This window comes from Neophocaena asiaeorientalis, unplaced genomic scaffold (assembly GCF_003031525.2).
Source record: "Neophocaena asiaeorientalis asiaeorientalis breed wild unplaced genomic scaffold, Neophocaena_asiaeorientalis_V1.1 scaffold548, whole genome shotgun sequence".
In the NCBI taxonomy this organism is placed as follows: domain Eukaryota; kingdom Metazoa; phylum Chordata; class Mammalia; order Artiodactyla; family Phocoenidae; genus Neophocaena; species Neophocaena asiaeorientalis.
This window is the reverse complement of record NW_020172009.1, coordinates 395,584-410,237: the sequence shown is the minus strand read 5'-3', so window position 1 is coordinate 410,237 and position 14,654 is coordinate 395,584. Positions and strand designations below refer to the sequence as shown.

General features: G+C 48.3%; 1 protein-coding gene across 1 annotated transcript in view; it reads left to right on the top strand.

Annotated features, from left to right (window-relative positions):
- Positions 1–474: 474 nt before the first annotated feature.
- The window catches only part of CCDC69 (coiled-coil domain containing 69), a 48,085-nt gene continuing 33,905 nt past the window's right edge, over positions 475–14,654 (top strand). Inside the window, exons 1-2 of the mRNA XM_024750276.1 lie at positions 475–496; positions 13,836–14,059. Of these exons, the coding sequence (XP_024606044.1) occupies positions 475–496; positions 13,836–14,059 (246 nt within the window). The remainder of the gene's footprint in view (positions 497–13,835; positions 14,060–14,654) is intronic.

Genomic DNA, 14,654 nt, shown 5'->3' with positions numbered 1-14,654 from the left:
GGAGAGCTTTAAACAAATCACCTGGGAGCCCAGGCCCAGACTGCTGCCCATGGTGGGACACATGCAGCAACATTTTTTAAAGTAACCCCCAGAGGATTCCAAGGTGCAGCCAACTTGGAGAACTACTGGACTAAAGCAGCTTTTCTCTAGTGGTAATACACATGCAAAACACCTGGGATCTCATTAAAATGTCCTGGGCAGAGCCCAAGAATTTGCGTTTCTAAGAAACTGATGATGAGGCCAAGGCTGTTACCCAGAAGACCACAGAGTAGCAAGGGTCAGTACCAGACACTGTCTCCACCACTGAGTTGCAGGGTTGGGATACAGATGGAGTCGCTATTTCCTTCTAAGGAAGGCATCTGGTGAACTTTCCCCTTCTCCTCTGTTTACTGAAACCCAGCAGAAAGGACAAAGCCTCAGCTGTTCGCAGGTTCTCACTCTACACCTCATCGCCCTACTGCTTGTACAGGCAGGATGGATTCCATGATGTCTGAAGGTCAGTCCACATGCAGCATCCTTTGGTTCTGTGAAGTGTCTAGCTTCAGTGAGTTTATCAAGGAGAGCTGGGTGAATCCAAGCAGGCTGTCCTGAAGCCTGTTCTTTGAACAGTTCTGCTCAACCTTTGCTACCCTTCCTCCTGATTCCTTCCCTGCCCCTTGGCTTGTCTCCAAAGTGGTGCTAAAGATAATTTAGCCCGTTGCGGAGCACAGGCTCCGGACCCGCAGGCTCAGCGGCCATGGCTCACAGGCCTAGCCGCTCTGCGGCATGTGGGATATTCCCGGACCGGGGCACAAACGCATGTCCCCTGCATCGGCAGGCGGACTCTCAACCACTGCGCCACCAGGGAAGCCCGACCCTGACTGTTTTTGCCAGTAATTTTTCAACCAAGGACAATCCTACTGACTTATCAGGAAGGAGGGCAATACTTAAGAACCTTACTTGTCTGATGACTCCCACCAGGGGTGGGGTTAAGGGGGAGGGTATGAGGATCTTGTGCTTTCTGAGGGCTTGGGACCTGGACTCAGGGACGGGCTCACAATGCGCTGGCAACAGATTTCAGCCGGGCAGCACCACGGTCAAAACTCCTTCATGGGGACCTTGACAGTTGAAACCGAGTCCGCCTAAAACTGAGTTCCCTCTCTATCCAAAACTTTATTCCCTTTCTTGTCCCCTCTGACCTCAAGGCTGTGCTAACTGAACACTAATCAGCTAGAGTCAGATAACTAAAATTGCAGTTGTCGATAACATGTTAGCATTTGCTGGGCAGAGCAGTGCCAACGTCCCGACCCTAGGCTGTAAAACTGAATCTGCCAGCACGCAGAGTACTCACTCGTATTGCTCCAGGTGCCTCGCACAACTGCAAGGCTGGGCAGAAATGTGAGGGCGTCAGCCGCCACCTGTAGTTACGTATATTCTGCCAGCAGGGGGCGACAGCTACCCAATTCGGGCTTCTTGTTTCCTGACACACTGGCCCAGTGTGGACAGACCCGATATTTCAAGAGAAGCTGGAAATCCAGATTTTTATGTGAATGTTTCAAATCGTTAAGGACTGGGCAGCGAATTAAGATCCTAATGAAAGACGGTATGAGTCTGCAGGACAGATGTATCCTAAAGAACCCCAGTGGGCACTCTCTGAAGTTTTGAGTGTGGGATCCTGAATTCATTCAAAAATGCCAGCGCTTTACATCATTCGTCAAACGCCCGCATTTGACATGTGGGGAGACTGAGGTTCAAAGAAAAAAGGGACTTGCCCAGCTTTGTTAGGGCAGAGCCGAGAGTTGGAGTCGGGCGTCCTGATTTCTGGTCCAGGTCTTCTTGCGGTGGGAAGCTTTCCCACCAGAACCCTGGGGTCCTCAGCGACACAAGATTCTATAGCTCCGGCAAGGGCGGGCTCCGAGAGCTGGTCCTGCCCAGGGGAGCCCTGACGGGGCTGGGGAGGTCGCCAAAGCCCAAGGGCAGGAGGGGGAGCCAGAGTTTATTTTTAGCTGCCTAGAATGTGCTTCTAAGCCTTATTTAGACATCAGGCGGCAGGGTGAGCTGGAGGCAGCAGGAGGGGGGAGGAGGAGATGGCTGCCTCCCCCTCCCCGGTCTCCTCTTACAACTGCTCTTCCCTGCCTACCCCTTATCATCCTTTCTGGGGGCTCTGGGGCTGCTCTAAATAGCAGCCCTTGCTGGCATGGGCACTGTCCTGCTCCGGCTGGCTGGCTGGCTTCCTCCTCCACCTCCACCCCTTTCTCCCCATTCCCCACAGTCCCACAGAGAAATAGAACTCCAGGGTCCTAGAATGTTTTCATCTTCTGCGGTCACAGATCCCTCTGAGAAGCTGTAGTAATTTACCGCAGTGGCTTAGAGCTTATTTTGTGGAGTCTCGTGGACCTGGGTTCGACTCCAGTATATGACCCTAAGCAAGTCCTTACACTCCCCAAACCCAAGGTTCCACTTTAGTACAGTGGAAATGGTAACCCCTCCAACCTCCCTCATGGTCCCTGAAGATTAAATGTGATCAAATATGTACAGACCTTAGCTTGCTGTAACAAATCCTCAGTAAATGATGGCAATAGTGATTAAAGCTACAGACCCTCTACCCAGAAAAAAACTGAACTGCTCATACATGCAGAGTTGTTAATGTAATTTCAGGAGGTTCAGGTAGCCTCTGAGGCCTGCTGATCCCAGTCCAACTTCGGACCCAATCCAGCTAATTCATCCATTCATTCATTTGTTCAACGAACCTTTGCTGGGAATGTTCTGGTGGTCCAGTGGTTAGGACTCCACGCTTCCACTGCTGGGGGCCGGGTTCAGTCCCTGGTCAGGGAATTAAGATCCCACAAGCTGGGCTTCCCTGGTGGCGCAGTGGTTGGGAGTCCGCCTGCCGAGGCGGGGAACGTGGGTTTGTGCCCCGGTCCCGGAGGGTCCCACGTGCCGCAGAGTGGCTGGGCCCGTGGGCCATGGCCGCTAGGCCTGCGTGTCCGGAGCCTGTGCTCCGCAGCGGGAGAGGCCACAGCAGTGAGAGGCCCGCGTACCGCAAAAAAAAAAAAAAAAAAAAAAAAAATCCCGCAAACTGTGTGGTATGGCCAAAAAATATATGTATATATACTGTAGGAGTTTATTAAATTTACAAAAACAAAACAAACAAAAAACAAATCTTTGCTAGTGCTTACTCCATGCCAGGCACTGGGTAAAGTGTGGGGTGGGGAGATGTGAGGCCAGAGAAGTGAATGTATGTGAATTATCCAGGGTCAGAATGCAAATCGATAGCAAGCCAAGGATCAGAATGAAAGTCTCTCTCTTTTCTAAAACAACTTTCTTGAGGTATAAATGATATATTAAAAAAACCTGTACATATTTAACATATATGATTGGATGAGTTTGGACATATGCATGCACCCCTGATACCATCACCACAGGCAAGGTAATAGACATGGCCATCACTTCTGAAAGTTTCCTTGTGCCCCTTTGTTTTTTGGTTTCGTTTTTGTGGTAAGAACACGAAACATGAGATCCACTCTCTTAACAAGTGTTTCAGAGCACAATACTTTAGTATCGTTAACTGCAGACCCTATGTTGTACCACAGATCTCTAGAACCACCTTTCCCTGCTTCTCTGAGACTCTTTGAGATACAAGTGGAATCATGCAGTATCCTTCTGTGCCTGGTTTATTTCACTTAGCATAATGTCCTCCAGGTTCAGCCATGTTGTCACAAGTGGCAGAATTTCTCTCTTTTTAAAGGCTAACTAAACTTTGGTTGTATGCATACAACCATTTATCTGTCAGTGGACATTTGGGTGTTTCCATATCTTGGCTTTTGTTAATAATGTTTCAGTGAACATTGGGAGTGCAGATAACTCTTCATGGTCCTGATTTCAGTTCTTTTGGCTATATACCCAGAAGTGAGACTGCTGGATCATATTACCATATTTTTTAATTTTTTGAGAACTGTCCATACTGTTTTCCATAGCGACTGTACCATTTTACATTCCCATCAACATGTACTAGAATGAAAGTCTCTTGAATGCCAATCTTTTGTTGTTTTTTTTTTTTTGCGGTACGCGGGCCTCTCCCTGTTGTGGCCTCTCCCGCTGCGGAGCACAGGCTCCGGACGCACAGGCTCAGCGCCCATGGCCCACGGGCCCAGCTGCTCCGCGGCATGTAGGATCTTCCCGGACCGGGGCACGAACCCGTGTCCCCTGCATCGGCAGGCGGACTCTCAACCACAGCGCCAGCAGGGAAAACCCTTGAATGCCAATCTTGATTCCTTTGAGGAAGAACTACTGTCTCTGAAGGGGGGACCACAATAAATACCCCTTCCAGTCACAATCACAGTGAATCTGAGCACCCATTCCCTCAGGACCCCTATCTCAGCAGGCCCTTGCAGTACTTTCTCCAACATGCCCTATCAATGTTAGCCTCTCCTTGCATACCTCCCACAATGGGGACCTCACTCCCTGTCAAGCCAGACCCCTGAATCTTGGACCAGTTGGAAGGTCTTCCTCCCCAAGGAGCTGGACCCCACATTCCTGGGCTACGCTACCCACTAGTTCTGGTTTTCCAGGACAGCTCGGAACACTGTTCATCTTCAAGTGCTCTGGATGCAAAAGTGTCCTAAGGAAGGAAGAGTGGAAATGGGGTGACCTGGAGATCTGATCTCCTTCCACCTTGCCCATCTTCCAAGCCCTGCCTGAACTCGGGCTCTCCCAGCAATCCAGGTTCCGAGGCTCCCTCCCTCTGCAGCTACTTCTTTAAGAAGTACCACAGAGGCTGATCCTTGCTACTGTCCTTGGATCCTGTCCAAGGCGCTGATTTAAAAGGTATTGCAACGTTTTTCAAAAACAAACATGTGTTGAAACCCAAGGCCAAGAGGAAGGGAAACTGCCCACTGCCTACCCCACAGCACCCAAGCTCCGCTGCCTCCTTTGCAGTACCTGCCTCATTACCATAGTATCTCAGGCTGGGAGCCCAGTGGGGGCAGGGCCAGAGTTGGACCTGGGGGCTGCAGGCCTTCTGGACCGAAGTGCCTTTAGGAACCACTCCGGTTCCCTCCTGAACCATTCCGGGAGATGTTTGACGGCTCCAGGAGAGAGCTTTCTGTCTGCCCTCCACCTGAGTCCCCAGAGTGACCGTGAATAACGCCAATCTGATCGTGCCACTCCCACTGCCCACAGGATAAAGTAAGAACGTCCGAGAAAACCATAATTCAAAAAGACTCATGTACCACAATGCTCCTTGCAGCTCTATTTACAGTAGTCAGGACATGGAAGCAACCTAAGTGTCCATCAACAGATGAATGAGTAAAGAAGATGTGGCATATATATACAATGGAATATTACTCGGCCATAAAAAGAAACGAAATTGAGTTATTTGTAGTGAGGTGGATGGACCTAGAGTCTGTCCTACCGAGTGAAGTAAGTCAGCAAGAGAAAAACAAATACCGTATGCTAACACATATATATGGAATCTAAAAAACAAACAAAAAAAATGGTCAGAAGAACCTAGGGGCAAGATGAGAATACAGACGCAGACCTACTAGAGAATGGACTTGAGGATATGGGGAGGGGGAAGGGTAAGATGGGACAAAGTGAGAGATACATGCGGCGTGAGAAGGGCCTTCGAGGCTGTCCTGTCCATCTGTGTCCCTCTCCTTCCCTAATCTCACCCAGTACTCCAGCCACACAGAGCGGCTGAGCCCCCCTAATTATAGCAAAATGATCAGCACGATGATATAAGTTAACACATCCATCCCCTCACAGAGTTACACTTCCCCACTTTCTTGACAAGAAGAATCCTGGCCTCAATCTACACAGCCCAGGTCAACCATCACATCCCTGAGGAAGCCTGCCCTTCCCTTTCCTCCCAGATAGAGTTCGTTACTCCTTTTGCTTCCATGGTATTTTTCTGTACCCCTTGTTACATTATTTGTCTACCTAAACCAGAAGCTATGTAACCTCCTGCAAATATTTTGTTTAGCTTGCATGATGGCATGTGTGTGTGTGTGTGTGTGTGTGTGTGTGTGTGAGAGAGAGAGAGAGAGAGAGAGAGAGATAGAGAGAGAGAGAGAGAGAGAGTCTGAGAGAGAGGCAAATTTTACATTTAAAAAAACCCCCAGATTTCTAATTTCTCTTGACAAATCGGAAGGTCAGGCCAGCTTGGAGTTTCATTTCCTTCTAACAACCATCCACCACAACACATCCACTTGTGCTCCTTTTAGAGGGGTATGTGGCCCCAGTTTAACCCCACCCCTGTCTTATGCCCTCTTCTCATTTACGTACCTACCCAGCCTTGTAGACAGTTAGGTTTTAAGCCTTGGAGCTCGATCATGCTTCTCATGTGTTCTGTTCCCATTTACAAATATCCCGCCTCCTTGTCCCCATAAACCGTTTAGCTGTCCTAGAAATTCCAATATGTTGGCAAAGAGTAAATGAATAGAATCAGGTCAATAAAGAATATAAATGTCACAAATTCCTTTGTTAGATCATGTGCTCCAATTTTTGACTTGGAAAACAGTCCCTGCCTCACCATCTTCCAACTCTCACTCCAGTTAGTTCCCTGTGGGTAAGATGCTCCCATTGGAGTGGAGCAAGGAAGGTGGCATCAGGGCAGGAAACAAGAGTTTTCCAGAAAGGAGAGGTTTAGGGCAGTTATCTGTTCAAAAAGGGTTGCTTAAATTTTGATTACATAGCAAATGATATAGGTGGGAAAATATTCATTTTCAAATGAGATGGGCTGGTGGAAACTGGGATTGCACTAAAAATATACAGTAAGTTTGTTTGGAACCGCATGGAATTGAGAACGTGATGTTGGGTGGGAACGTGCGGAAGGTGCAAACAGTCTGGGGCATACAGGAGGGGACAGGTAGATGGCCGACTTCCAGGCAGACAAGTCAATATCCATCCTTGATATAGGCCCGGAAAGCTCAGCTAGTGTTGAAGTCCTGCTCATTCAATTACATTTTAAAAACTTTTTGATATTTATTTATTTGGCTGTGCTGGGTCTTAGTTGTGGCATGTGGGATCTTCGTTGCGGTATGTGAACTCTTAGTTGCGGCATGTGGATCTAGTTCCCTGACCAGGGATAGAGCCCGGGCCCCCTGCATTGGGAGCATGGAGCCTTAGCCACTGGAGCACCAGGGAAGTCCCATGATTCAATTACATCTAAACGAACAAGCTGATCATCAGGGGACTCTATCTGGAAGGACTCACCCTTAGTCCCTAGATGTGAGATGGCTCAGGGCCTGGCTCAGAACCCATGGAACAGTACTCTGTGTGTCACAGGAAGGGCACGGTTAGGAGTGGCCTGGAAACCAGGCACTCAGCCCAGCCAAGGATGTCTCAAACACGGAAAATGGGGCTTACTGGAGACTCACTGAGCCCAGGACCTCACTCCATCTCTCATCTCTGTGCCCATTAAAAAATGGATGACAGGGACTTCCCTGGTGGTGCAGTGGTTAAGAATCCGCCTACGAATGCAGGGCACGCGGGTTCGATCCCTGGTCCGGGAAGATCCCACATGCCGTGGAGCAACTAAACCCATGTGCCACAGCTACTGAGCCTGCGTTCTAGAGCCCATGCGCCACAACTACTGAACTCGTGCGCCACAACTACTGAAACCCGCACGCCTAGAGCCTGTGCTCCGCAACAAGAGAAGCCACAGCAATGAGAAGCCCGCGCACCACAACGAAGAGTAGCCCCCACTCGCTGCAACTAGAGAAAGCCCGTGTGCAGCAACGAAGACCCAACAGCCAAAAATAAATAAAATTAATTTTTTTTTTTTTTTTTTTTTGCGGTATGTGGGCCTCTCACTGCTGTGGCCCCTCCCGTTGCGTAGCACAGACTCCGGAGGCGCAGGCTCAGCGGCCACAGCTCACGGGCCCAGCCGCTCCGTGGCATGTGGGATCTTCCCAGACCGGGGCACGAACCCGTGTCCCCTGCATCGGCAGGCGGACTCTCAACCACTGTGCCACCAGGGAAGCCCTAAAATTAATTTTTTTTTAATGGCTGGCAGGAGGACATAACAGTTGAAAGTAGCTCAAACATAAGCACACATCAGAATTACCTGGAGGACTCATAAAACACAGATTCCTGGGCCCCATACCCAGTGTTTCTGAGGCAGCTCGTCTGGGGTGGAGCCCCCAAATTTGCATTTCTAACCATTTCCAAGAGATGCTGATGCTGCTGATCACCAGACCACATTTTGAGAACTACTGATGTAAAGAAATGTTTACTAGCAGCCTCCAGACCCTAGAGCCCACTTAAAGAGGTGATGTGTAATTTTCCCTAGAATCCCTAGGTGATGCTCTGTACCCTCCTAATCTGCATCACCACAGAAGCTCCTTGAAGACCTCCATCCAAACTTCATCGAGCAGAGAAAGCATTAACGAATGATTGGTGGCATGAATTCACTCTTGGTATAAAGAAAGTGGTAGAGTGAATCTTGCCGCCTCTCCCAAGGCAGCCCCAAGACTCAAGCCACAGGTCTTCTGGGAAAATAGGCAGGGATGGCTTCTTGCTAATTAGCATTACCCACACTCAATTCTCCTTTCCAAGGCCCTCCCTATTAATTCAGTTCAACACAATTCGATATAATTAATGTAATAATTTGATTCCCTGGTGAGATAACCTACCACAACAACTGGAGCAATAAGCTTCAAATTTTATTGTGAAAATTCCTCAGACTCAGCCCTCCAGGGCCTGACTCAATAGATGGGAAAAGGATCCAGATGATCCTGAAGCACATGAGCCTGCCCATTCCCTGAGAAACACTCCAATAGAAGCCTAAGAACTCGACAATTTTAGGTCCCCTCTCATTTCCTTCTCTTACATATATTTCCAGGAGGAAGTTGTCAAAACCAACATTTCCATCAAGAGTCTGGCAAATCCAGGATAACTTTCTCAGCAGAGCCTCGTGTCCCACTTCCAGAACTGAAGCTGGGGTACATACAGTATCTCCAAGAGTAAATTATTCTAATTAAATTCAATATAACAAATGTTAATTAGTGACCTATGAATTGGTTAGAAATTGCATTCTGCTGCTAGTGACAGAATCTCAGTGGCAGTGATCTCAGTGGCGGTGGCCTAAACAAATTTGTTGTTTATTCTATTACGTGAAAATATTAGGAAGTGGTTGATCAAAGCTGGGACTGGGGTCTTCCCTGGTGGCGCAGTGGTTGAGAGTCCGCCTGCTGATGCAGGGGACACGGGTTCGTGCCCCGGTCCGGGAAGATCCCACATGCCGCGGAGCGGCTGGGCCCGTGAGCCGTGGCCACTGAGCCTGCGCGTCCGGAGCCTGTGCTCCGCAACGGGAGAGGCCACAGCAGTGAGAGGCCCGCGTACCGCAAAAAAAAAAAAAAAAAGCTGGGACTGGGGCTCCATCAGTTCATCAGAGATCAAGGTTCCTTCCACCTTCTTGCTCAGGGTAATAAAATGGCTGTATTCCATCATGTCTGTATTCCAGGCAGGAAAAGCAGGGGCAAGAAAAGGGGGAGACCTGCTCCCAGCTGAGTCATTCTTCTGTTAAATGTTGTCCTGGAAGTCCCAACCAGTAATGCCCCCTTACATATCACTGAGCACCCCTTGATGCAAGTGAAGCTGAGGAAGTAGCACACCCCTGACCCAGAGACTATCAGGATTCCATCACTAAGGAAGAGAGAAGAATGGAAGTTGAGTAAAGTGACTGGAAGTCTCTGCCATGACCTACTAAGGACCAGGTGGCATAAGGAGGCAGGAGGCAGAGCTGTGTAACCCGTAGTCCATTAGGGAGGACTCACAGAGCACACAAACAAGTAAAAGAGTTGTAGAACAGGTGCTGCAGGGCTTTTGTCAGGAGAGGGCATTTGAGTTGTTTCCTGATGTACAGGTAGAATGGTAACTCACACAGGTGGATAGTAAAGAAAGTTCCTCTGGGCAGACAACATGTTTGGGAAACAATTGGGCTCAGTCAGAACCCACACAGAGAAAGCTTTCAGGGCTAGAATGATGTTTAGTGACCACTGCATTGAGAGGTTCTTAACCTGGGATCCACACACAGCCCCACTGTGTGGGCTGCAGGGAGCCCTGAAATTCCTGAAATTCTAGGCGAAACTTTTTATGTGTGAGTATATTGTACTTTTCATATGAAAGGTGTTCAAGATAATTCCAATATTGTTCTTTCCAATCTTTCCCCCAAATTGCTCACCCCATCCTCCACTTTTGTCCCTTTACACACAACTTAGTCACCAACACTAATTCCTCCTTTTTCCCCAACTCCCCAACCTCCACCCTCTACCCTGACTTGACCCATGCTGTTCCTCCCTCTTGTGATTACTCCTTCCTGCTTCTCCTCTTCCCCCTAGATATGGAAAGATAGGTAGTGATTTCCCCATCACTGGAAGTATTCAAACATAGACTGCACAAATACAGTAGGAAAGGTAATTACAGAAGGGAAATTATAAAAGAGATTTATCTGAGTTAGAAGCAACAGAAGTGAAGCATCAGATCCCATCCCAGCCTGAGATTCTAGGATTCCTTTTGCCATGAATGGCTTTTGGCTTTAGTATTTCTCCAGGAAGTCTTCCTTTCCCATCCCCATCCACCACTGTCTCTTATGTCCTTTTAATGCTAATACTTCCTGCATGCAATATGCAACTTGACATTTGCTTTATAACCTGTTTTTGTAAGTTTCCCATCTTTTCCTATGTATAGGTCTAATGTCAAGAAAATAGATTATAACTAATTCAAGACAAGAACTGAGTCTTCACTGTCCTTGCCCATAGGGTGACCAACTGTCCCAGTGTGCCTAGGACTGAGGAGTTTCCTGAGACATGGGACTTTCAGTGCTGCAAGTGGGGAAATCCTGAGCAGACCAGAATGAGTTAGTTACCCTACTTGCCCAAGAAATGGGCACATCATAGTACCTGCTTGTTGATTGCTAACTGTGGTAGACATTTCTGCTGTTCACCAGTATTTCTGGTTCTCTTCTCCTTCTGGGCACACATTACACTTCTCCATCCCCTTGAAGTTGTGCATGACCATGCGACTTGCTTTAGCCAATAAAATGTGAGTGGACTTAATGTGTGTCACTCCTGAGTGGAAGAATTTAAGACCCCATGCACCATTCTCCATACACTGTCTTCTCTTGGCCTGGCAAACCCTGATGCCATGGAGTTGGGATGGCTGCATCTTAGAATGGTGTCGGATATCTCTGTGAAGCAGAGCCCTCGGCCTCCCCATGCTAGATGGGTCGTGTGAGCAAAACTTAGCTTCACTCATAAGTTGCTGAGATTTGCATGTTTTTCATCACTGCAGCAAAACCTTACCTAACCTGACTGGCACGACCACCACCAGAAATCTCATTAGCAACTTATTTAAACTCAAGTTCCTAAAGCAAAAAAAAAAAAACTCCTTAGGGTTTTTTCTCAGGTGGAACTTCAAAGCACATAACCAAAAAGCCAGTTGTGTGAACATAAGAAATCTGAGCCTGGTCTCCCAGGAAGCTTAAAGAAGCCGGAGGCAAGAGCTCCTGAGAACAGAGTCTCTGGGAACAGAATTTGCCTTCCTGGTTCCTACCCACCAGCCCAAGTTACTGATTCCAACTGCTGACATTAAAAGTCCAGATCATTTTAGAAAGTTCAACTCTTCGATGTTCAGATGGGAAACTCTCCAAAAAGAGAAACAACAGGTTCAAGATCACCCAAGACATTACTGGTTATGATCTCCCTACACATTTTTGGCCCTGTTTGTCCTTTACATTGCTTTCCTACCTAGTTCATCACAATCATTGTCTATTTCCTTGGGATTTCACATCCTTACCCACTTGATGGTGAAAAACTAGTCTCAATCTTATGCCTGGGTTTAAAAACATATATATTTTTTAAATTTATTTATTTTTGGTTGCATTGGGTCTTCGTTGCTGCACGGTGTGTGGGCTTCTCACTGCAGTGGCTTCTAGTTGTGGCACGTGGGCTCAGTAGTTGTGGCACACGGGCTTAGTTGCTCCGCGGCACGTGGGATCTTCCCGTACCAGGGCTTGAACCCGTGTCCCCTGCATTGGCAGGCGGATTCTTAACCACTGCGCCACCAGGGAAGCCCTAAAAACATATTTTTTAGAGAACATTTTTCTTATTATGACAATAATTTTCTTCTTATAATAGTGGAAGTGTATACTCATTTTTTTTAACATAAGAAAATGAATATCCAAAATCTCATCCTCATGTAGAGGTAATCACTATTAACACTTTTAAAAAATAAATTTGTTACATTTTATGACATTTAAAAACTTCATCCTCATCAGTATTTTAGCAGGTTACATGATATTCTATTTTTATGGATATATCATAATTTTTTTAAAAATTTATTTATTTATGGCTGTGTTGGGTCTTCGTTTCTGTGCAAGGGCTTTCTCCTGTTGTGGCAAGCGGGGGCCACTCTTCATCGCTGTGTGCGGGCCTCTCACTATCTTGGCCTCTCTTGTTGCGGAGCACAGGCTCCAGACGCGCAGGCTCAGTAGTTGTGGCTCACGGGCCTAGTTGCTCCGCGGCATGTGGGATCTTCCCAAACCAGGGCTCGAACCTGTGTCCCCTGCACTGGCAGGCAGATTCCCAACCACTGCGCCACCAGGGAAGCCCCTATATCATAATTTTTTTAACCAAGCTCCTTTTCTTGGATATTTACTTTGTTCTGGTTTTTTGCTTGTTTGTTAGTTTGGGTTTTTAGTAAATCATGAGCACTGTTTCATAATCATTGTTAATTTAAGTAGATACTCTTTCCTCATTACCTGTTCAGCGCGTCCTACAGCAGTGGTTCTCACACATAAGCATGGCTCAGGATCACTGGGAGGGCTTAGGAAGCTAGAGATTGCTGAGCCCCATCACCAGAGTTTAGGATCTGTAGGTCTGGGTGGGGTCTGAGAATTTGTATTTCTATCAAATGTTTCTGGTACTGCTTATGCTGTTGATTTGGGGGCCACACCTTGTGAACCACCGTCTTATTCTTCTTCCCAATAACCTCATATCACCTGTGTCCTCAGTTTCCTTTCTTTGAACCTGCTGCAATTGGGTTTTTACTCTGTGGAGGGGGAAGTTCTGTAGTGGTCTCACATTCTTTTCCCTTTCAAGACTGTAAGTCCCTTTCATCAGCACATCTTTCCAAGTGGTACACACTCACACTGATTTTCAAAGTTAGGTGTCTTTTTCCTGCATTGCCACTCCCAGAAACCTCAGCTAGTAACAAAGCAAGAGTAAACAAAAGTTCTTTTTCCCAGACTTTGACATTTTACATCCCTTATTCTCCCTGCATCTGCCTGTCTGCCTCACAAAGTTGTGATGGGCAACATCGACTCAAAATGGATAGAGTAGAATATTACAGGTGTTTGTGAGCTGGAAGGAGCTGTGGACCCAGAAGTGGGGAGGCATTACAATTAAACTTCCCATTATTATGTATTTGTAGGGAAATGGTTGGAAGCTTAGGTTCTGGAGTTAGAACTGGATTTTTATCTGGGCTCTGATACTTACTAGCTTTGTGAGCTTAGGCAAATCACATCTCGGAGCCTGATTTTCCTCACCTGTAAAATGGAGGCACTAATACCTTTGTTGCAAGGAGATTGCAAGAAATCGAAATAATATGTGCAAAGAAGCCGGGACAGAAACAACTCAATAAATGGTAGCTGTTGTGTTTACTAAATAATTGTTTTAATTTTTTTTTTTTTCCCCTGGCCTTTTCTCTGCTGCGGGCCTGGAAAGGAATCCATTGATCGTAGGGATCTTTTCGGCCCTGGCCCGAGTTTTCTATCATTTACAAAGATTCTGGTCACCTGCTCAGGCGGCGGCTCCGCGCGCCCCGCCGGCTTCGCTGAGGCCCTGATTTTCGAGTATTTACGGCGCGCGGCCGTCCTAGCTCCCGCTCAAGTCTGCGCTTCCAGGTTCAGTCTCAGGGTCTCGCCGGCAGCCCCGGCCGGCGGGCGCGGAGCCGGCAGCGGGGCCAGAACGGCAGGGTCCTCTGGGGGCCCCGGAGTTGGGAGGCGGCGTCCGGGAGTTCCCCGAGGAGGATGGGCTGCGGACACAGCAGGCTGAGCTGCTGCAAACCCCCCAAAAAGGTAAAGGGCGCCGGCGGAGAAGTTTGTCTTCGGAGGGGAAGGAGGGTGCGGAACCACTCCGCCTCAGGGGACCCTCGGCGCCCCGGGTTCCCCCGGGTCGGCCGGGGATGCCGGACGCAGAACAGCTAGAGGCCGGCGCGGAGGGAGGCGGGGAAGACTCGGCCGGGCGGCGCTCTCTCCCTCACGGCCCTGGGCTCAGCCGCGCGGGGCAGCCGAGTTTACAAACACGGCCCCAGGGCCCGGGAAGGGCGGCTGATTCCGGCTGGCGGGCTGGGGAAATGTCTAGTGCCTATGGCAGGTGCCTTTTCCTTCGGTCTGGGGCTGCTCGCTGTGTGGCCGTGGACATGTGACTTGACCTCTCTGGGCCTTGGGTTTTCCCACCTTTAAGAGGCAGATTATCTCTAGGGCCGCTACTCGCACGCAGAGTGGTCCACGGCTTTACATCATCGGCATCACCTGGGATCTGTTAGAAATGCAGAATCTCTGGCTGTGCCCCAGACTTACTAAAATAGAACCTTTTAACAAGATGCCCAGGTGATTACAAGTTTGAGAAGTGCTGGTTTAGAGCCTTTTCAGGCCCCGGAGCCGGTGCATG